This window comes from Vigna unguiculata, chromosome 4, assembly GCF_037176805.1.
Source record: "Vigna unguiculata cultivar grain cowpea cultivar isolate G323 ecotype 2 chromosome 4, ASM3717680v1, whole genome shotgun sequence".
Taxonomy (NCBI): domain Eukaryota; kingdom Viridiplantae; phylum Streptophyta; class Magnoliopsida; order Fabales; family Fabaceae; genus Vigna; species Vigna unguiculata.
The window spans coordinates 11,476,921-11,501,396 of NC_140795.1; the positions used below are offsets into that span (position 1 = coordinate 11,476,921).

Here is a 24,476-nt window from a genome sequence, read left to right on the forward strand (position 1 = left end):
CTTTTTTCTTGTGTATATCTTGTTTCTTTTTGTTGTCACAGCACATCAGGCACCCTTCATAGTTTTCATCTTCAAAAGCTATGACTGCAAGTAGCTTCCTTTCATGGGTAACAACAACACGCGGGTTGTGTTATGGTATTTAGAGCTCTCCATTTGAAGATCTTTGCTGCATCATTATGTGTTTTCTTTCCCTTCTTTCTTTTCTTTCTGCAGTTTTTGTTTTTCTTTCTCTATGGTTGTAGTGACTTCAGTCACTCAAAATCCTCAATCCACCCAAAGTGATCCTCTTCTTCCAAGTTTTCTTTTCCTCCATCCAAGCAAAAATCTATCATGCCTCTAGTAGTGCCCCTTCTTGATGTAACCAATTACCATTCATGGAACAGGTTCATGATTACCGCCTTAAGTGTCAAGAACAAGGTGGAATTCATTCTTGGCACTGAACCTCTGGATAAAATAGATTCAACTTTTTTTGCTTGGCATCGTTGCAACTGTAACATCATATTTAATAGTTTTTAAACAACTAAACAAAACATTATATCATGATTAAAACAAAGCAGGTAGTAAAAAGGAAGTTAATTTAAAGTATCAATACAGACATCTAAAACAACTATAGTAAGACTGACTATATTTCCATCGCCGCTAGAAAAGAGTTAAGGAAAATTCCAACTCTAATCAAGACATATAACAAAGACTACAAATAGCAAAACCTATGCTACTGTCTCAATCCCTGTCCAAGAGCGGAGTATCTTCACCTACATCTTTCTCTACTCACACAATAGTGATCATTCCAAAAAAAGTAACCGAACACAAACACACAGAAACAACAAAGAGGGTAAGCTAATCTAATTAAATTAAACATACAATTCAGTTATAAACATAACATTAATTTCATAGTCCCGACAAGATCACTTAAATCACAATAACACGAAAAAGATAGATGACATTAGACTCAATTATCTGGATTATGTAATCGACATTGGACCTCTTGGTGGCATGCACCTGTGATGGTTCCCAGACTCTAGAGAATTTGGTCTCAAGGGGTTATCACTCAACCACTCACAAGGTAAGTCCCCTTCTCGTCTAAGACTTGATCAAGTCCAAAGATTAGGACCTTTTGCTACTCCTCACGACATAATCCATTCTGCTCTACCTGAGTGTGAATGATTATTGGAGTTTCAAGATACCTCCGATGGTGAGTCCTCATGTCCTTACATACACTAAAATCATGCCCTTTAGAATTTCTCCTTGGAATTCTAGATCAACCGCAACTCTCATAATCCAATTCATACATTTATACCACGCATGTTGTCAAAACACCAATTAAATCATATTATCATCCCAGTTCATGCATTAATATTGAAGATACTTAATCATTCACAACAACAGAAAATCAAACATTCTACTGTAGTGGTTTTCGCTCAAGTTAGAAAGTCTCGCCTAGGCGAAAGAGTTTTCTCGCCTAAGCATATCAGTCTCGCTTGAGCGAGACTCAAAACAGAGAGCACACTAAAAATTGGGCGAATTCTCGCTCAGGCTAGGCCTTTTAGCTTAGGCGAGAATTTCTCTCGCTCAAGCGAAAATCCCTCGTTTGGGCGACAACTCACGCAGAGGTCAGTGATGAAATTCTGATATTTTTGCTCAGGAGAGAACCACTCGCTTAGGCGAGAACCACTCACTTAGGCGAAAACATCATGTTTTCAATCTGATTCAACATGCAGACCAGAAATTCGGGCACAAACCTCAATCACAAACAAAATCATGGAATTTTAGCATTAATACAACACTCAATCATGAAATCAAGGACATCAGAAATGGTTCCTATACAAAATTTAAGAAAAACAGTTAGCTTCCCTTACCTCTAGTAAATCACCAGCTTGTAAAGAAGAAAATCCCAACAGAAAAGGGAACCTCTACCGCATAGTACCTAAGGGACTAGAATACAAAAACGCGGGGAAAGAATGAGACCATAATTCAACTTAAAGAGGGATGAATTTCCAGAAATTTGGAACAAAAATTGACTTATGCAAAGAGGAAGGATGCTCAGCTTGAGGGAAGGATTTTGCACTGGCTATAGGCTTGCCTGCTACAACAAGAAAGATGAATGGTTTCAGATAGTGGATAGAAGCTCAAGTCCTTTTTAGAGAGGAAGTGAGGAAGTAGGGAGAAGAAATGGAAAAGTGAGAGTGGTTTAGGAAGAAGACAAGTTCTATAAGTTTTGGGCAGAGGAAAGAAGGAAAAGAGTCTCACAGCACCAACATCGTTGCTTCAAAGTGTTATTTGGATAGAAAAGGCCTTTGACATTTGTAACGACCTCAAAAGCAAATTTTCACAAGGAGATTTGTGTTGTCGCAAACACGAAAGAAAATAAAGGTTTTAAAAATTAGAACTCCAATTCAAAGAAAGTATGCACTCAATGTGGGAGATTTGGCCATACTATTGACATATGCTATAAGAAGCACGATTACCGCCACAATCATAAACTTCACAGAAAATCATCTCAAGTCAATCATGCTCTAACTCAAGAAGATGACACAGACAAAACTCAGCATGTTGAGCCCTCTGGTGACTTTCGTCTCACACCACAACAGTATCAAATTCTAGCTAATCTTTTCAAGAACTCTACTCCTGCCAATATCAACCAATTAGGATTTATATCTTCTACACAATCTTCAGGTAATATGAATTCAATCTTCAATTTTGCTCATAACAAACCTATTTGGATTCTTGACTCTAGTGATACATACCATGTTTGTATCTCTTTACAAAACTTTTCTAATTACACCATAATCAAGCCAATTCAAATAACATTACCTAATGGTACCATGGTTTATGCGGAATACTCAAGGAATGTTGTTTTTTCACCCAATTTGTATCTTACCAAAGTTCTCTATGTTCTTCAAGTTATCAAAACTCTTAATTGTATCTCACTTTTTCTCCTAATGGTTGTATCATACAAAACTCTCAAGACCAAAGAAACAATTGGTTTAGTTAAAAATGAAGTTGGCTTGTATCTCTATAAATCTGCCAACAAGCCTATCATCAATTCTCACCATGTTTCTTTGAACAATTGTAATATCAAGAACATCAATATTTGGCATTCTAGATTAGGACACCTTTCTAATGAAATATTATGTATCATGTCCACTAAATATGATTATATTATTTTTCATAACTTCTTCCATTAATAATATATCACTAGTTTTGTTAATGTTGTAACATCACAATTTAATAGTCAAAAGCTATTAAAATAAAACATCCATAGTTGGAAATCCAAAATAGATAATCCATGGCATAAAGTATATTAGCATAATCCTCTAAAAGATAAGACCACAATAATATAACTTTATACATCTCAAAACACCATTCCTTGGTTCTAAGACAAAATTTCTCACCACAGAGGACCTAATCAATTATAACATCTTCCTTAGCTAGCTCATCATCTCTTAGAGGAAACTCTAAACATGTACCATCCTCTGCTCACGCCCAACAAGGTAATCATTGCAAAAGAAAGAAGACAAACAACATAAAGCAACAAGACACACGGGGATAAGCTAATATATAAAAGAAATAACACTTAAGTTGATTACATCATAAAAATAGCATATTTCAAACATTCATAAAAAAAAACCAACATACAGTTACAAACTCTCTAGACTCAATTATCTGGATCTAAGAATTGATGTATGATTTTTTGTGATTTTTGGACTTGTGGTAATAAAAAGAATAATGCTCGACCTGAGCTGCTCTACCTTAGTTGATACACACAAGGTTAGCCCTTTAACCGTCATAAGAATCCTGAGGTCGTTCTTAATGACAAGACCTCTTGCCCCTCTCACAACATAACCCATTCTACTCTACGCGAGTCTTGAATGGATATTAAAATATCAGGATCAACTTCTAGTACTGATTCCTTACATCAATGCATACACTAAAGGAACGACACCATAAACTCATTCACAACAATAATTCCACATCAAATTCCAAATACTAAACATCATGTTTGTGATTAATTACAATCATATATTTCCATATGTGCTCATAACTATTAACAAGCCCATTGTCATTATAGTTTCATATATCCTTATACACATGCATATTCATATATGAATCCATCAACAATTCTATAAAGAATAACCATATGACTTCATTTATTCCAAGTCAAACCAAGATCACAAATAAGAAGTGCTTTTCTAAAAAGGGAAACCTAAAATAGGAAAAACATAAGAAACTCTAAAGACCTCAAATCAAAGATCCACTAGTACAAAATATGTATATTAGATCGGTTTTGAAACACATGTTAGATCGATTCTACAACTGATCTAATATACATTGATCTAAGATGTTAGAGACATATTAGATCGGTTCTGCAACAACCAATCTAATATCCAAAAAAAGCATTTTCGAAATATCAGCGGTGTTCATCAACATCCATTTCCAAATCTTCATCGTCCATGCCTTTGATCTTGGATCCTAAATACACTTCAGGTTCGTGAAGAAAAGATGTGCAAAGAGTAATAGTGGCATCGTTGGAAAGAAGACTCTACAGATATGACGAGAAAGAAACAAAAAGAAAACTCAAATCAATAAAGAAAGAGATAGAACGATTTTTGGTTGTGGTTCTGCGGAAGGAGTGAAGCTAGATCTAATACCTGAGCTGAAGGTGTGCGACGCGGGATGTAGTGGTGCTGCAACACATGGCGCGACAGCAGACCAACAGAGGAGGTCAAGTGGAGCTTTAATAATGGAAGAAGAAGAGATGAAAACGACAGTTAGACACAACGATGGCAACGAAAAGCTTCGTATCCAAAACCCTAATGACGAGCGACGACCATGGTGGCGAAAATGAGAATGAGAGTGCCTGGGAGAGAAAAAGATAAGTGGAGGCGCAAAGGAAGAACACAAAAAAGGGTTTTCGCGTAATGATATTGGATCAATTGTTTATTTAACCAATCTAATAGTACATATTAGACCGGTTCTCCTTGCAACCGATCTAATTTGTAAATATTATATCGGTTAAATAAACAACCGATCTAATATACTTCCTTTTATTTACAAAATTGCCATCACGTTTTGTTTTAGATCGGTTTCCTTACAACCGATTTAATATTCTGTTCTAATATGTCTATTTTGCACGAGTGGTCCCATTAGTCAAAGCAACAATTAATGTGTCTAGGATATACTTTCAAAAATTCAACTTCATCTCACAGTTAACGAATTAGGAATCCCATTTTATCCAAGATGACACAAACAAGAAAAACAAGGTGGTGTCCGACATTGGAAAAGTGGCACCCGATGCTACAACCCATGGAACCCACTGACTTGCCAACGCCCGACAATCCAGAAGTGGCACTCACACATATAATTTAATTTACCACTTTACACATGCAATTCATCATCACAAAGCCAAGAAATATAAATTCACAACTTAAAACACCACATTCACATTTTATAACACTAATTAACAAATCTCAACATGCAAAACTAAAATTAGTTTCCCTAACCTGGAAAAGACAACCCAAACAGCTCTTTGAACACCAAACTACCTCCAACCACACAGGATGTTTTATCTACACTTAGAAACATCACAAGAACTAATAGGACATATAATTATGATTACTGATCAATAGAGACTCAACGTAAACATGCAAGCAGAAAAGACTCACATGCAACAAAAACAAGAAGAATACAAAGGAAAAAAGACTGAAACTTAACTTATGCGAATGAAGAAACTAATTGGTCCAAATTGAAAAGCTCGCCACAAGGATCACATCTACAGTCTCAAATCTTCAATCACGCGAACAAAGAATGAGAACTTCTAGAGAGAAGTTAGAGAATTATAGAAGAGTGTTTTCTAAAAAAATGATGCTTTTAAAATAATGGAACTCGATTATAATAAAACTATTTCTACTAAAACTTTTCAATATTAAAATAATCAAGTTCCACTATTTTTAAACCGCTAACACTTCTAAAATGTCATTTTCCTAAGATTTACAAATGTATTTTTGTTTACCTTTTAAAAATTATGATAACATTATATTTGGATATTTAATAATTTTATTTTGCAATATTTTAAAACAAATATCTTAATATAATATCTCTTATTTTAATAATATATAACAATATTTCTGTGCATATTTACAAGAAAATTCCTCAACTACATTATTATTTTATTTATGATAATTTTCAAGTTTTATCGACAAATTTTATTATTCAATACAAAGTTCAACGGTAATTCATCATATTTTAAACTACTACTTTCCATTTGTAATAATGTTATACTTTCTAATGTATTTTTTAAATATTACAAATTTTTATTTTAAATTTTAACGATAAATAATTTTAGTGTAATATATTTTTTCTTTCATTTAAATGTTTCATTAAAGTTTTCCATAACAAATTATATTAAACATTATTAATAATATTAATTTATATTAAAAATTAATTTAAACAAAGTACTCAATATTTATTTCTTATACATTTTTTATTTATTATTAATTAATTTTTATTATTTTCATTATTCAAAGATCTATTTAAATTCTGCCTTTTCTTTCTATAAAACATAAAAATAAAATCCCACTATTTTTTAATGTCAACATCCAACAAATTCTCGGAAATCTAGGTCAGCATATCTATCTAGTTGGCTAAATAATATTGACAAAGGTTTATTTATGTAATTTTCTATAAAAGGAAGGTTTAATTAGGAAAAAAAAAAATTCCAATTGAGGATGCAAAATGTGTCCAGTGTTCTTGTCTTCTGACGACAGGGTTCGGTTTCGGTCCGTTTCGTATATATTACAGTGATACGATGCAGAGTTGAAACAGTTGTGAAGAGCGTTGAAGGAGAAAGAGGAACGAACGGAACGAGCAATGTACAAAACGAAGGTGCAAGAGCTGTGCCAGCGACGGTCATGGCCCTTACCCACCTACGACACTACCAGAGAAGGTCCTGATCACGATCCTCGCTTCACCTCCACCGTCACCGTTAACGGCGCGTCCTTCCAAACCCCTTCCCCCACGCGCAACTCCAAAAGCGCCCAAAACGACGCCGCTATGCTCGCCTTCCACCACTTCTCCCCGCCGTCATCGTCACCGTCTCCGTTGCCGTCGCCGCCGTCTCCCTCTTTTCCCGAACACTCTCTCTCCATTTCCGCTCTCTCTTCTTTCCCTCAGCCTTCGCTTTGCAACTCGTCTTCTGGTACCTTCCCCTCTTTGTTCACGTGTTATTATTGTGCTTCTAGCACGTGTATATTTATTTATTTATTATTATTATTATTATTATTATTATTATTATTATTATTATTATTATTATTATTATTATTTTCATTTGATGATGATTGTCTTGAATGTGATTTCCATGACAGGGTATGTAATTTTATTTTATTTTTTTCTGGTAAAACGAAAATTGCATGTTATGTAATAAAATGACGTTGTTGAGTATCGGTGGAGGAAGGAGTTGAGGTGCGGAATTTATTATTCGCTTTTATTGGGGCTGTTATTTGTAGATGGGTTTTTACTACAAGATGTTATTTCCTATTACATGATTTCGAACAGTTTTATCATGAATCTGTTTTCCGTTACTGAATCAAAATTAAAGCTTTCTTGATCGTGCTCACGAAAATGCTTTCAGTTTCAGCTTTTGTTTCTAGTGTTAAAATACTGGAATGTTACTTTTTTTTTGAAAGACAAAAAGCGTTAGAATGAGTACCGGAAGCAAGAGAATGCATAAATTTATGAACACTTAGACATGTTTATATGTTAAAATTAGTATGTTGATTTGGTTGTTTATTGGGGTTTGGAGGAAGCTGCGTGGATGTGCTGTCCTGAATTGATGCTGTGTTGTTGAGTAATTTGTTGAGATTTTGTTTTGATTACGTGAAAAAGAATATTTGAACTGTAAACTGATAGTACTTTTTCTAATATTGTGTTTGGTTTTACGTTTCAGATGTGATTTCTTAAGTTTTGGATGCGATGATATAATTTTCTTATGTTTTGGATGCGGTGATCTTTTATGTTTTGGGTGTGATGACATGTATTTCTTACTACGGATGTGATTTTTATAAGCTAATAATTAATGTGCCCACATCTTAAATCCTTAGCAAATAAGTTTCCAAACACACCCAAATTATAGGTAATCTCTTAACTAAGTGGTCTACGCATGGAACCCTTGTGATGCCACTTTAGTGTGGAATAAACCATGTTGGGAGGTGAACACCTATGTGTGCTCAAAATCTTTAACAGGTATTTGTTATTGTTTCTGGCGATGAATAATTCTTACCCAAAAAAGAACTGTATGGACTATATTCATAATTCTTGATTTCTGTTAGACTACATTCAGGATTTCAAAATTTACAGAAGATTCATGTTATTTTGCATTGAACCTACAGGTGCACCTGATCCCAAATCTGTTGTTGATGACGTACATCTTCCCACAAATGGATTGCTGCAACTGAAATTTGAAGAAGTGTGCCAAATATCTCAAATCAGTAACCCTCTAGCGGCTGTTAGAGATACAATAACATTGGAAGATCAAAAAAGTGATATGATTTCTCTTTATTTCTTTGTTTGATCAAATTGATATTTTATTGGTTATTATGCTTGTGTGTTATAGTTCTAGTTTAGTACTGTGAAATTCTTTCTTTTGTTAGAGAGAGAGACAGAGAGTTCTTTTGGTGTGAGGTGTGCAGGGGAGATTGAATTAGTTTTAATATGATTAGAATGATCTTAAAATCAGATGCAGTGTTTCCTCTTACTGCTTGTCAGTTTCACAAAGAAAAAAGTATTTGTGGCTCTTGAAATCAGGAACAAATGTATTCTGTATTTGTTAGCGGTTTATAGGTGCATACATTCTTATATAGGGGAGCCTAACTACCCTCCAATTATGTATATTAATTACTACTACCCGAGATATAAACGTGTGTCTGTGGTACATTAAAACACAGTTTTAGCATCACTTTTAGCTATTCTTTCTCTCTGTTAACATGGAATCATAGTCAACCCACCTGCATTTGCCACACTTAGTACTGGAAGTCCTGGACATGAGGAGTAGTTTTAACAAGCTGCCTTGTTGCACCATAGCCTTCGTTAGTTGTGGCCACTTTGGGAGTTGCTTAAAGGGTGGTGGTTTAGTCCCATATCAACCAATGATGAGGCCAAACCAGTGTATATAAGTAGAAGACAACTCTAATTGCATGAAAAGAACTCTTCCCACATATGATAAAATTAGTGTGGTTGAAATGAATTTATTTTAAGGGGAGTGAATTATTTTGTGGTAACAAGCTTGAAGCAGCTTCAATTTGAGGGGTAGTGTTGAAAATCAGGAACAAACATGTTCTATATTTATTAACAGTTTATGGCACATAAAATCTGATTTAGGAGAAAGTCAATTTCCTCTATTGTGCGTGTTAATTACCATGAGCCTGTATTAAATATCCTGTATAAAACAGTGATTGTTGCAGCCAACATACACTATGCAATGCAGTTGTATTAGAAACTAAAATGCTGGCGTTGGTTTTGTATTTTTTTTTTCCAAATTATTTGGACATCTGCTAAAGATTGTAGGGCAACACTGGTGTCCAATTTTTTTTTTTTTTCATATTATAAACCATGTGTTATTTTTAGTTGGACATGTATTGATGCATATTGAACATGGGTTGTCTACACCAAGCATAATTGAACCTTATCCCACTAGTTTAGGTTGGCTACACATATTAAATTAGGCATAGTGGGAAATAAAAGTATGGAGAAAGTTGGTAGTATCAAATAACATATTTGATGTTTTTGTTACGCCCTCTCTCATGGAATTATATTATTTTATTAATGATAAATGACACTGTAATTGAATTACATATAACTTTTTGACGATCAATTTTGTCATAGATATGTTACATTTGTACAAGAACCAGCTGCAAAGCTTTGTTCAAAAGAAAAATCTAGGTCTTCCAGTATATTCTTCTGAGTGTGAGGGTCCTCCTCATGCCACACGTTTCAAGTGCAAAGTCACTATTGATGGACATACTTATGGAAGTGACAAATTCTATTCTACAGTGAAGGATGCTGAGCATGCAGCCGCTGAAGCTGCTTTAATGTCATTATCACCAGGCGGAGTTGAAGAGGCTAGTCTCAATCACTATTATATAACTTACTCTATAATATTCAACTTCTTAAATGCTTCTTTTGGTGCTGCTTAATATTCTTATGATTGTCTAAAAAATTCAGGGTCATGCTGGATTATACAAAAATCTTTTACAAGAATTGGCTCAAAAGGAAGGATTTCGGTTACCCATTTATACCACAAATAAAAATGGTGAAGCTCATATGCCAATATTTGTGTCACAAGTGGAGGTAGAAGGAGCGCTCTTTACTGGGCAAAAAGCTAAATCCAAGAAGCAAGCAGAGATGAGTGCAGCCAAGGTAGCTTATATGGCTTTGAAAGAACACAAAGGTATTCTTTTACTACTAGTGCTGTAGTTTGTCATTCTAACATATGTCTCTTGAGTTTAGGAATAGTCTGTAAAATATATTAACTTATGCCATACATCAAATTTATATGTACAGGAACCTGGTGATAATTTTTTCAGATTCCCTTGATTTATGCTATAATATTACCTTGTACAGTTTTAATTCCATAATTGGGATATTTAATTACAGTCCATAATTAGGATATTTAATTACATTCCATAATTAGGAGGATTAATATGCTGACAGTATATTTTATAATTATTGTACAGGATCATTGGATTAATAAAAACATTTTTATGTCAACTTTTTGAAATAAATCGGAAAACATAATTTCTAGGGTACTGAATGATGGATGACCTAAACGAAGGTTGTATAACCAGAATTTTTTCTATATTAGAGTGTGTTGTTTCTGAAATCAAAGACAAAGGAATTTGACTCTTGATGTGTTATGCCTCCTGATAATATCCTCTAGACGATAGAGCCCACTATCTTCCTTAGCAAGTCCAATCACCTTCCCTGCTCCTTGATCCAGAAATTGGCAGGTTGTAGGAGTAAAAAAAACGAAACAGAGTAAATTCATTATAAGCTTGTGAACAGAAATCAAATTGGAAGTTATTTCAAGCAGAAAACGTCCTTCAGAATTAGATTATGGTTTATCATCATATCTCCTTTTCCAACAACTAATGAAATTTCCATTTGCAAGTGCAATTTTTTTGTTGCTTGGATAGGGTCTATAGGATATAAACCCAATAGATTATTGAGTCATGTGGTCTGTGGTCCAGAATCAAGTACCTAGACACCTTCTTTAGAGGAATTTAAGGCATTGAGTATAGAGGAGTAAGAAATATTACTTGCGAGTGCCAAGGAGCAATTACCTGAATCTAGGCTTTTCTAATGTGTCCAACAACCCCCTTAATCTAGAATCTCCTCTGTATGGAACTCTATGGTGGTTGAGTTTTCTGATTATCGAACATTTTTGAGGTTTGAAGTATGGCAATGCTGGCCTAGAAGGAATACAGTGAAAGAAAGAAATGGTTGCGGTGTTGCAGCAATGCAGGCTTCACAGATGAATTCAGCGAAAGAAAGGTGTATCATTTTGCAACAATGCAGGTTGTGCACGAGACTACGCAAGCTCCCAAGGATTTTAGAGCGTTGATACCATGTCATAATTGTTTTTAATATTATTCATAGAGGATCCTTTTTGTTACCAATTTGGTCAATCATCTACCCTTTAAAACACTAAAAGATAACAATCCCGTTCAACTACTCTGCACGGTCATGCCCAAAGATAACTGGAGAACAAACTGAAAGTGTTATCCATCAACTACAAGTATACTCACAAAGGAGGTCTGTTATTCAATCACCACAAGTCCATGAATCTAAACCTTTACCTGAAATACCTGTCATTAATGAAGACAAGAATATGCCAACCGTTGAAGTTCAGGATCTTCCAATTACAGCAAGGAAATGTGTTCGAGCATGTACTAAAAGGTGAAGGTATCCATTGTCACACTTTCTGTTTTATGACAAACTATCCAATAATAACAAGTTTTCTTGGTCATCTAAATACTGTCACTATTCCAAAAACTATGAATGATTCATTGAATAGACTTGAAAGGATTAATCTGAAAGAAGAAATATTCTTATTCAATTTATTAATCTGAAACAATACATCAATCTCTATATTTAGAAAACTCTAACCCAACTGTAATAATTACTGATATCTCTAGAATCTTCTAGCAACTTCTAGTAGTACAATTAATATCCTACTAACAACAAATAGTAAAGATTGGAAACATGCTATGAAGCTTGAAATGGTTGCTCTAGAAAAGAACAAAAGTTGGGAGCTGGTGGATCTATCTAAAGGAAAAAATCTTGTTAGATGAAGGTGGGGTATCCACGGTTAAGTACAAGGTAGATGGGACAATAGAAAGGTATCAACCAAGGTTAGTAGCAAAGAGATAGACTCAAACATATGGGATTAACTATCTTGAAACTTTTTCACCTGCTAAAAATATAGTGTTACAATTTTATTGTCTCTAGAATTTGATGTCACAAATATCATTCTGCATGGTAATCCTGAGGAAGAAATTTACGTGGAGGTCCCGCTAGGGTTTAAAGATGAGGAGGGAAAGGTGTGTAAACCAAGGAAGGCATTCTACAGATTGAAATAGTCTCCTACAGCATGGTTTGGTAGGTCTACTACTGTAATGAAAACCATTGGGTACAAGAAAAGCCAAGGTGACCATACATTTTTATATTAAGAATTCATCTTCGAGGGGAGTTTCAAACACTAGTTGTGTATGTAGATTATATAGTTGTAACTCAAAATGATCACACAGGAATGGAATCCTTAAAAAACTGTTTGATAACAGAATTTGAAATTAAGGAGTTAGGTAAATTGAAATATATCTTGGCATTGAAGTGGCTCATCCCATCATGGCATTTTAATCCTCCAGTGCTGGATTTATTAGTTAAAACTGGTAAATTAGGGTGCAAACCGATAGAGACACCTATTAATAGAATCACAAACTTGATGAGTTAGTTGAAGGTGTACTTGTGGATAGACGATCTTACTGAAGACTGATTTGGAAATTGATCTACTTGTCTCACATAGGCTCGACATTGCCTATGTTGTTATGATTGTAAGTCAGTTCATGCATAATCCAAAGGAGACTTGTGTTAGTGTTGTTTATGACATTCTACAATACTTGAAAGAAACTCATGGAAAAGGACTTCTATTTACAAAGGGGAATGAGATGATCTTAGAGGCTTAGGACTATGTAGGTTCTAAAGACAACAAAGGATCTACCCCTAGATATTTCACTTTTCTGGGAGGAGATTTAGTCATTTGAAGGAGCAAGAAACAAAATGTTGTCGTGAGGTCAAGTGGAGAGGAAGAGTTTAGAGAGAATTTTTAGAAGACCTGAAGATTGATTGGAAGAAGCCTATGAGATTGTATAATGATAACAAGTCAACAAATAAGTATTGTGCATAATCCAATGCAACATGATAGAAATAAGCATGTTGGATAATGGCACAATATGTACACCATTCGTGTGCTCTTTGGAAATCAACTTGCATATGTATTGACAGAAGGGCTAAGTGGTTCTACATTTCCATTGGGAATGAATGATATCCACTCACCAAAATTGAGGGGGAGTGTCAAAATCCCATAATTTATGTTGTAGATTCTCAAATTTAGAAGGAAAGAATTTCTTTATTTATCTGATATAATTATTAGGTCAGCTGACCTATATTAATACATGTGTTCTGAGATAAAAACAGAAATTAAAAAATAAAACAGTAAACAATTCTCGAGAGAATAAATCCAAATCCCTATATGTGTGCGATTTTATTCTTGTTACAATCTCCTAATATTAAATTCAGAATCAAATCTAACCAAACAAACAGAATAAAAGGTAAATATAAATTTCCCTAAATAAAGCCTAAATCATGGCATACTTGTTGACATAGATAATATTACCTTGTATAGTTTTAACTACATAATTAGGATATTCAATTGCATTTCATAATTAGGAGGATTAATAGGCTGACATTATATTTGATATCTATTGTGAATGATCATTGATCCTGAATTATATAGATAGATTATATCCATCATAAATTAGGATTTTTCTGTCATCAAGTCTTTGTATTCTATTTAAGAGGAATTGCTCTCGAATTATACAGATGGATTATAACCAACAGTATTTCTGACAGCTTTCTTGAATATTCATTAATTGTTAGCAACCTCACGCAAAAACTCATTCTTTCAAACAATTGAGCTCTAGAGGTACCAAAACCTATTGACAAGATCAGCCACTTGCGATGTGTTCTTCCAATAAGCCCTAGGTTCAAATGCATGCGCTCATCTTCTTGGTTTTTCACCTTGTTTCTTTGACTGAAACTTTTGTTTAGTCTCTTTATTCCAAACATCAGCCACGCTCTAGTTCTCTGTTACCTACTTAACTATAACCTATCTCATTTCAATAAAATCAACTTTGTAAGGTGAGAACTTCTCAAAGCATGGTAGTTAGTTTCGAATGAGTTGAATGATAAAATACAGATCATGAAATTGACTATGTAAATAGTTTAACATACCTTTTTTTGCTATGTATTGCAAAGTGAATCACATGATTCGATCTAGAATCATAAAATTTGTGAAAGCTTATCACGTAGAGTGGTGATTTTCGAGGCCAAAATAATGAAAAGGGGTTGACGGTGACAGTAAATCATGTTGCACTAATGGTAGTTAATGTGCATTCATGGAAGTTAAATCATGTTCAAATCTATTTTATGTTTCACATGTCTTGATACTAGTTTCATGGTTTGAGGGGCTATCAACCACATTTTTAGTTAGGAAATTGGGTCAGAATAAAAATAGTTATACTTTTTGGATTACAGTAACATCTTTCTTTTATTGCTGTTATTTTTGAATTTGACTGTTATTAAGATTTAAGAGCATGGTATCTCCTATATCTACTCAGAAGTGTTTCTCATTGTGCTTTTTATCTTGCTTTGTTTTTGTTCAGGCAAGTCAGATAAGACTTCTTCATTTCCCTTTTCAAATTATGAAGGACAGGTTCCCAAGTTCTCACATGACCACTCTGAGTCAAATGTGGTATCTGGTCTTAAACTCAATACCAATCCAAATTTATCTGTGGGCCTTGGATTAGTCACCTCGAGTGAACTTAGCAAAGACACATGTAAGCCGTAAAAGCCCTTGTCATTTCTACCTCTTTCCCCCTTATGAAACAGTTTTCTGAATTTCTTATCAGTTCTGTACATTATCTACTGTCAAGTATAATACCTAATCCAGAGCACAGATGATATTATGCTACTTAGATTCCAAAAATAAAGAAATAAGATTATGATATGTACAGTTTGGAAAAACAAAAACTCCATACGATTCTCCATTAGCTGGCTGTGTAAAACCCTTCTATGAATTCGTTGGTAATCAATCCAATTTAAGATAGTCTAACTCCACATAAATTTTGGAAGATGACATGGCACATATAAAGATGTTACCACTTGGAAGATAATCCATACATCATAAATCACTATGGAATCCATTGGTTTGCGGTTTTAGGCTGTAATCATATTAGACCAATTGAAGCTATGTCTGACCAAATTTTTGCAATATGGTGCACATTTGATCTTAGCTTGAAGGAGTGGGACCCAGTTTTAGACATCCTATTTGTATAAATACTGTTAAACTTCAACTTTGAGAAATTGATTACCTAATGCCACATCATACTGCAATTTCATCTTGAGATTCTGTTTTGTTGCAGTGAAGAATTTCTCTACTTCATCTGGAAATACAAATGGCTACACCAAGGTTTCTTCTACCTTGTCAAATGATAAGTCTTCACCTTCTCTGTCTGGCAGCAGCAAAACGGATTCTGAAACAAGTGACAAGTCTTCAACTGCAGTAGACACCACCTCCTCATGCATAAAAAAGATTGTTGTTTACTCACGCAAGACAAATGTGAAAATTGAAGATGGTGGAACTATGTTACCAGTTAGCGATGACAAGTGGGTTGCTTACTCATATTCTCATTGAGATAGTTGAAGCTCCTGGGTCATTATTTGTGTAGGATTTGACTCCCGGTAAATTTTAAAACTTAAAATGCAGAACTTATAAGCTATTGATTAAAATCACAGACAAGTTTTTCACTTCAAGAAAGTGAGGCAGATTAGTTAATTATTCTGTCATCAATAACTAGGAATTTCTCTGCTCAGATTACTTAGAAGAACATTTAAGAATATGTTGGTAACAATAGCTTTATGGGGGAAATGCTAGAGGCCCTTATATTTGTTCTTTTATTCCTTTTTTTTATTCGTTGCCGTTATATTCCTATAGTTATTACAAATGTAAAAGACTAATTCTCGTTCTCTTCACTTCCTCAATTACAAATTTCAATTCTTAATTTTTTGAGAGATGTAGGTTGCATATTACCTTGGACTAGTCCAACAATATCTCTTAATTACTTAATTTTTCAAGGGTCAAACATATTTTTAGTCTATACACATAAAAGTTTTTTCTTATTCCATGTTTGTTTAGGATAAATTTAAGAGAGGGTGTAATATAAATTTGTGTTTATTTGAGTGGATGAATATATATATATATATATATATATATATATATATATATATGTTTTTTTTAGTGAATTTAGATGGTAAAATGAATAAATTTGGAAATGAATTTTATGAAAGTTAGTGAATGATTTGATTGATGTAATATATTAAAAAAAGTTTAATAGATAAAATTAAAAAATTACTAAAATATTTTATATGATGAAAATAAAATAAAATGATTATTAGATGAATTAAAAATATTAAAATTTAACAATATAATAATTATCATTAATTATTATACATATTTATATATATTTGTATTATTATTATTAATTAATTATAAAAATTATTAGTACATGTTATTATATACAAATATATTATTAGTTACTACATTCATTATTAATTATTATATATATAATAAATATATTATTAATAATTAATATACATTATTAATTATTATTAGATATATTAACTATTAATAAATGTATTATTAATTATTATTGTATATATTATTTATTATAATATAATATATATATATATATATATATATATATATTAATTATGTAATCAATTATATATATATATATATATATAATAATAATAAATTAATAGTAATAAATAATATAATAGTAAATAAATAATAATAATAATATATTATGATTAATAATTATATATATTATAAAAAGGCATAAAAATAAAGTGGGTATAAATTTGTTCAAATCTTTACAAAGATGAGTAGGGATAATAACGGGGCGATGACGAGGTTCGCTATTGTTAAAAAACAGGTCTGTCTAATACTCTTAGCCACAAAGGGATCTGTGTTGATTAATGAGTTTCTCACTTATTTAATGTGAATCTTGAAGGAGTCTTTAAGGTTTAAAACTCAATTAATCAATTTCGCAATTCTGGGTTAATTGACTGTTTAAATCAATCAAGAAAGATTATGAGAGAGAAGAAAGAAGCAAGACACACAATTTATACTGGTTCGATTCAAAAAGAATCTACATCCAGTCTTCTCCTAAGTAACACACTTAGGAGGATTCCACTAAACAGAAAGGTTCCAAGAATTACAAGCACACCTATGTAATTCTAACCCCCAAAACCCAAGAACTTGATTCAACAATCAAGAACTCCCCCTAGGAGCAATGCATCCACACAATTACACCTAGGTCCACACTTCAAACACTGAAGCAACTGTAATCAAAAATACAGAAAACAAAACAAGAAACGAATACACCTAAGCTGTGCAGATTTGACTTGATGCTCCTTGAATCAAGCAAGATCCATCATGGTAGAATCAACCATACATTCTTCTTGGATCTGTACTTGAGTTATCTTGCAGAATCTTCTGAAACTTTGTGTCTCTCAGATGGCTCTATCTCAGATGAAAACTGCGTGATCTTTTTGATTTTTCCACACCCAAAACAGATTCCAAAACAGCTTTTATACACAGGTTTTTGCTGTCACTAATTCGATTAGCAATTTACCTAATCGATTATCGTGAGTATATTTTCACTTACTTTGTACAATACTCACAGCTAATCCATTAGTTAAAGAACTAATCATATGCAGAATTACACAGCAGGCTTGAAATACAATTGATAAAGAGAAGCTAATTGCCTAATGCATATCCTAACTGGACCAAGCTATGTTTTATCCTAGATCAGTAGACATCATCAAAACTGTTCTTCATTTATGGATGAAAGGCTCCCCCTTTCAACAGCTATCCCATACCCATCCTAGTAAAAAAAAATTATCTTTATACCTAAACTGAACGGGTATCAAACTTTTGTCTCATCTCCATCCCCACCGGATAACAGGTATAATCTCTACCCATACTCGTATCTATTTGCTTACTACTTTAATATTAATTTTAATTAGTTTTTATAAAATAATAAAAAATTACAGTAAAGTAAACATAATATTATCAAATATTCAACATTAGGAGGATGATTATTTATTCGATATCAAATACTTTGAAATAAATTATAATTGTTTACTTTTTAGATTAGAATACCATATAAAATTTCATAAAAACAAAAACATTTATTGAATTTGCAAACATTAATGATAAAGTTTAAAAATATAAAAGGAAAACAAATATTCAAATTAAAATATATTTTAAATGTTTGTTTACTTCAATTTTTTAAATTCTAATGAATCTCTTTTTTATACACCGATAAAAGTTATAATACATCACTTGATCAAAATGATGCAAAGAACAAATAACAAACATAATAATAAAATTTTAACATAGATCTTGTATCTTTTGAACTCTAATATATGTTGGATGTTGATAAAAGAATATTCATGGTAATTATATTAAATTTTTATATTATAGCAAATAAAAGTTATTTATACAATTATAGTGAGGAAATTACAATATGATTGATAATGAGTTAGAAAATAAAAAATAACTAGATAAAATATATCAAAATAGTATTCTATGTGATGAAAATAAACAACAAATAAAAATATTAAAAAATTAACAAATGTGTATCTTATAAACAATTTGATAGACTATTGAAAGGAATCCCATAATGCAAAAAAAAAAGTATAATTAAAGGCATGATAAGATGCAAAATACATTAGAGATCTAATAAAATTTTTCAAATATCAACGTATATACTCAATGGTTGAGAAATAACAAAAATTGTTTTAAACAAAAGAGTTCTTCAAATAAAACAAAAATTCATTATAATAATAAGTAAATAATTCTTTTTATATTACCTAGTAAATGAAAGGTTTATGCTATTAAACACTTAAATTGAGAGTATTAAACATTCTCAGGTGAAAGGAAAATATACAATAAATAACAATATTAAAAAAATAATAGAAATATTCAAATGTGAGACATAAAAAAAATTAATTGATATACATCATTTTAACATAATTACCTAAATGTTATGATAAGTTGAAAAATATACTGGAGATGCGAATGAGTTTCATGACAAACCAAATAATTAAAAAATATAAAAAATAGAAAGTAAGTATATATATATATATATATATATATATATATATATATATATATATATATATATATATATATATAAGGTTACTTAATTAATTGTGAATATTTTAATAATTTAAACAAGGACGAAGATATGACGGGGACAGGTATTATGGCGGGGATATGTACATCGCCATACCCATCCCATACTCAATTAAAAAAGTCAGGGATTCCCCATACCCTTATACCCAGTCAATGCCGGGATTCTCTGTCAAAACGGAAACGGGTTCGGACATTGGACAGATTTATTTGCCATCTTTAGAGATGAGCGAATGAATTTTAATAAAGAATTTATAAATCCGTCTTTGTTTTTTTCTTAAATTATTTAATGAGAACATAGAAAATTTTCTATATCTATTTTTGTAAATCAGTGCATTATTATTATCTGTTCAAACAAAAGTGTCTTAGACTTTAGCTAAACTTGTCTAATACTATAAAATTATGATTTAACATATTGTAGTACCTTAACTTTTATAGCTGAGTACCATTTTAGGTTTATAATTCTTATATTAAAATTAATATTCACATCCCTAATTTTTTTATTTCTTATTATCATTTATTTTCTTATTTAATAACTATTTGATCCTATTTAGAATCTGTTATTTTATTCAATATATTTGTTCTGTACTTCGTGAAAGATACATCTTTTTTTACACTTTCACATTATATAACTGTGTACTATTCTCAGTAGGCACTTAATTCAGTTTCTTTCAATTCATGTCCCCACAAAAGAAATTAGAAAAAAGTTAATATTTTTAGACAAAAAACAGATACTGAATAATTAAACTAAGATTAAACAAAAGTAGGACTTGTAGCCAAAGCAAGTAGAAAGTCTCTGAAGTAGCCAGATGGAAGGTTTTCACAAATAACATCAGCAAGTTCCTTATCATACTTTTCCTTGAAAACCTTTCTGATCTCATCTATGTCTACCTCAGCTCTGCTTACCAATGCTCTTGCAAAACTTTTTGTTTCCCCTTTGATGCTTCTGTACAGTTTCTGTCATTATTAACCAAGTTCCAACTTTTCAGATAATCACTTTCTTCCTAAACTACATTTATTGATCAAGCTCACAAACAACTACTCAAGGAAAAAGTGGTGCACCCAATATCCTATTTCTAGTTGATTCTATGATGGAAAAAGCATAAAAGAACCATCCTTAAACATACCATTTTAATTTCTTCAAATCCTTAAACCTACCATTTTAATAAAATAGACTTACAAGATTGACTTAGTGATAAAACATGGAAGGGAAAATGAGAGAGATTGTAAGTTTAACTCTCTCGTTAACAAAATATTCAAAATTAATATTTGCCTATACAAGAAAAAAAGTTATTTTGATAAAGGATAATGATATTAAAACTTCAATTTTTTGGCTTCCTGACATGGCTTAATGTGTAGGGTCATTGATTAATATATTACTATCTTTTTTTTTTAAAGAATCAATAATTCACTTTATGTCATATCAGAGAGTAAAGGACGAGAGTAAAAAAAATGAGAGTCGTATTATAATTTTCTGCGGAGAAAATCTTAATCTAATAATAAAGTAACTAAAGAAAAGGCTTACCTTTGCATAATAGTGTGCTGGATTACAAATGCATTTCACAACCAGCACTAGAGCTTTACCAAATTGGCCATAATTCCCTCTATTGACAGACTGAAACACAGTGCATTGAAGACAGTTAATTTCAAAACCCTTCACAGCAATACATGGAATAGCATATTCTTTTGTTGGTACCTTTGTGTAATCATGCCCATAAATGTGTTTATAGCTAAGAAATGTTTGCTTCAGTTGGGGAATGCTCCTCTTGCTTAAAATTTCTAATACAACAGCTTCATCTGCAGTTCCCAAGTTTCCCTCTCCAGTTTCATAGAGCCTCCTTGCATCACACTTGGATATGTGACGGTTGACATCCACTTGGTGAGCTTTGTGTGATGCAGCCAACGCCACAAGAATCTACAAAACCAAACCAATTTCTTTAAATTTACAACAAACCAATAATTTGACACGTCTTTCGAGAGGATTGATCAGATAGACAAAACATCAATGAAATCTGAATCCAATCCATATAAGGAATTATCACCATCCGTAATATAAAACTTTAAAACAATAAGCTTACAAGTCTTTTTTCTTATATGATGTTCAACTTCGTTATTTTCATTAAATGTAAAACTTAGACTTAAACTTGTATTTCTAACACAATTTCCGATAAATGAATCGAGTGATTCTTTTACTATCTCACCTTTTGAAATGGGTGTGGAGGATCCAAATTGATAATATCTTGGTTCAACTGTCTCCTGAACATTCTCTGGTAGGCCTGTGTGATGAGAAGAACATGACTTGATTTTCTGCACACGAAAATCTCCACAAGAGCCTTGAAATCGGTCTCATCTTGTTGAAGAGATTCTCTAACCACAACAGCATCTCTGTCATGTGGGTCAAGCATCCACCAAGACAAGCCAGAACAGTTGATGGAAGCAGAAAACACATCTTCGTACCTTTGAAGATAACTTACCAACTCTTCTCCATACATTGCCTTGAAGGTTTCTTTGAGCTTTTGTTTTTCAAGGAGGGTTCTACAACTCAGAGATTTGATCATATGACTCAAATCCCCCATAGAATCATGAATTCTCTTGCAATCAAGTTCAAAACTGTGGTTTGTCATTGTGAGAATGTTGCTATGTTTGTGAGCAAATGAAGTGTATTTAAACAAGAATTACTTGAAGGGTAAGGCAGGAATCATACTTTTTAAGTTTTGTTTTTTTGTGCATTCCATGGTAGAAAAATGGAATAGGGTGGACTCATCAAACACTTATTGGTATAGGGTAGGCTTGAAAATAAAGTTCAAAAAGACAAAAGCAAGTGAAGTTTCTATGCATTGAGTTGATGGTGATGTGTAACGCAGGTTGTACTTGTATGTGCGTGCCATGTGAAGTTTGTTTAGTAGTTCTATTTCTCATTGGTGTCCAAGTAGACTCTCAAGTCCACCGTAACGCCTTTCCCAACATTCATAATTGTCATTCAAAATAATTTAATATCTCTTTTAATTTCAATATTTATCTTAATTATTCAATGTTTTCATTAGTTGTTTTTCTTAATATAGTCTAAAAAATAGTCGACGTGATTGTTTTTTTGTTAAATGAGTGTTAAAATTGTTAGAGAATGATGACATGATAGAATAATATATTAATATATTTGTGTTTTTATGTGAGAAAACTTATTCATATTTTTCTATCAAGTTACATCTTCTAATGATGGTAATGTTAATCTATTATAAAAGTTAATTTCTTATAATAGATATTAGGACCACATCCGGTAAAAATAAAATTAAAAGAAAGTTATTGAACAATTATTACAAATTTTAATATATTTTTGTCCTCAAAATTTAAAAAATGAATGAAAAAAATGAATGAAAATTGTTGTATTAACTTATTGATGTTAATTATTTCTGTGTTTACGTATTGAACAATATTCTATACTGACATCTGAGTTTGAATCTGACAAATAATATAGACAACTGAAACATTTAAGTTGAAACATAACCATTTGACACATGAAAAAAAAAATTAACTCATTTAAGTTAGAAAAATCATGTATATTAAATTTTAATGTTTGAGGACGATCTATTAAAATTTGGGACAAAAAAAAAATCAATTTTGCTTCGTAAAAACCGAAAACATTTTTAATAAAAAAATATTAAGACTTTAATATTCAACCAGAACTACCACATTTTAAGACTATTGTGATGTAACTTCTTTGAATGTTTGTGGACACGAAATCATTAAATACGTTTATGTTTATTATATAATGAATTTACTTTTCTAGTCAAAATTATTTTTAACTTCTTAAGATTTATTACCGGACCATAAAAGAAAATCTATATAATTAAAAACCATCTTCTCCTCTTGTTTAATTGAAAATTATAAATTTCGTTGAACCAATTATATATGAATAAAAAATAGCTGCATTATGATGAATCTAGCCATCTCAATTTTTTTTTTTACAAACTCTCCTTTTTTTTTTTCCTCTACATGTTTTGGATCTTCCTGAAGATGAACAATAGTCCATCAATGGTTCTTTGACCTTTGAGGGTAGTTTAAGAATGTATTTCTTCTTTGTCGTTGTGCATTGAAAACAAATAATTTTCTTATTTAGTCATAACCATAGTGTTAGAGCTCCAACATGTGGACTTTAAAGATTCCTACAAGCTTTTCTAGATCTAGAATATGAAGGTTTTTAGACTTTTGCAACATTGTCAATAGTGACCTCCACTCTATAGGAAAACTAAGTATCTTATCAATGCGACGACAAGTATCATAATATTTTCTTAGTGAATGTAGTTCATTTAACAGGACTTGAAATTAGTAAAACATCTTAGTATGTTTTCATTCTTCTACATTAAATAACTCATATTGTCAATTAAGTACATTGAGTATTTTTATTTAGGGTTAATTACTCGGAAATACCAGTTTGGTTCGAAAATTTCAAAATGATACTCACTTTTAAGTTTGTTTCAATTGAGTATCTAAATTTGAAATTGTGCATCAATGTAATACCCTCTGTTAATTTTCCACAAACGTCATTAACGACGTGCCACGTGTCAACATCTGGTTTTTTTATTTTTTAAATTTTTTTTTAATTTAAAAAAAAATTACCACGTGTCAAATCCTTGATGCAACATGTGACATTGTCAGTGACACGTGGCAAGGTACCGCCACGTGTTAAGGTACCTGTCAAATGTCATTGTCTTGATTTCAATTTAGTCCCCATATATGTCTATTTGTTTCAATTTAGTACCCATATATATTTATTTGTTTCAATTTAGTCTCCGCTCTATTTGTTTAAATTTTGTCCAAATATTTTTTTTTCAAAATAGAGAAATATTGTGTCTCCCTTAAGACCAAATTTATTATTTATATAAATGTT

General features: G+C 31.9%; 2 protein-coding genes across 4 annotated transcripts; one reads left to right on the forward strand and one right to left on the reverse strand.

The window, feature by feature from the left end:
- Positions 1-6,692: 6,692 nt before the first annotated feature.
- On the forward strand, positions 6,693-16,401 carry LOC114182333 (double-stranded RNA-binding protein 1-like). Of its 3 annotated transcripts, none has more exons than XM_028069191.2 (6): positions 6,700-7,195; positions 8,385-8,534; positions 9,877-10,112; positions 10,216-10,441; positions 14,994-15,167; positions 15,753-16,401. In XM_028069191.2, the coding sequence occupies exons 1-6, from the start codon at positions 6,868-6,870 to the stop codon at positions 16,022-16,024; spliced, it is 1,386 nt and encodes a 461-aa protein (XP_027924992.1). In that variant the 5' UTR covers positions 6,700-6,867; the 3' UTR covers positions 16,025-16,401. The 3 variants fall into 3 exon arrangements, with proteins under 3 accessions (XP_027924994.1, XP_027924992.1, XP_027924993.1); XM_028069192.2 differs by having other exon boundaries at positions 6,701-7,195; positions 10,045-10,112; XM_028069193.2 differs by lacking the exon at positions 14,994-15,167 and having other exon boundaries at positions 6,693-7,195.
- A 3,839-nt stretch (positions 16,402-20,240) lies between these two features.
- On the reverse strand, positions 20,241-22,240 carry LOC114180483 (uncharacterized). Its single transcript, XM_028066797.2, has 4 exons — positions 21,793-22,240; positions 21,288-21,506; positions 21,117-21,206; positions 20,241-20,548 (listed from the first exon to the last, which is right to left on the reverse strand). The coding sequence occupies exons 1-4, from the start codon at positions 22,213-22,215 to the stop codon at positions 20,345-20,347; spliced, it is 936 nt and encodes a 311-aa protein (XP_027922598.2). The 5' UTR covers positions 22,216-22,240; the 3' UTR covers positions 20,241-20,344.
- Between the last annotated feature and the right edge of the window lie 2,236 nt (positions 22,241-24,476).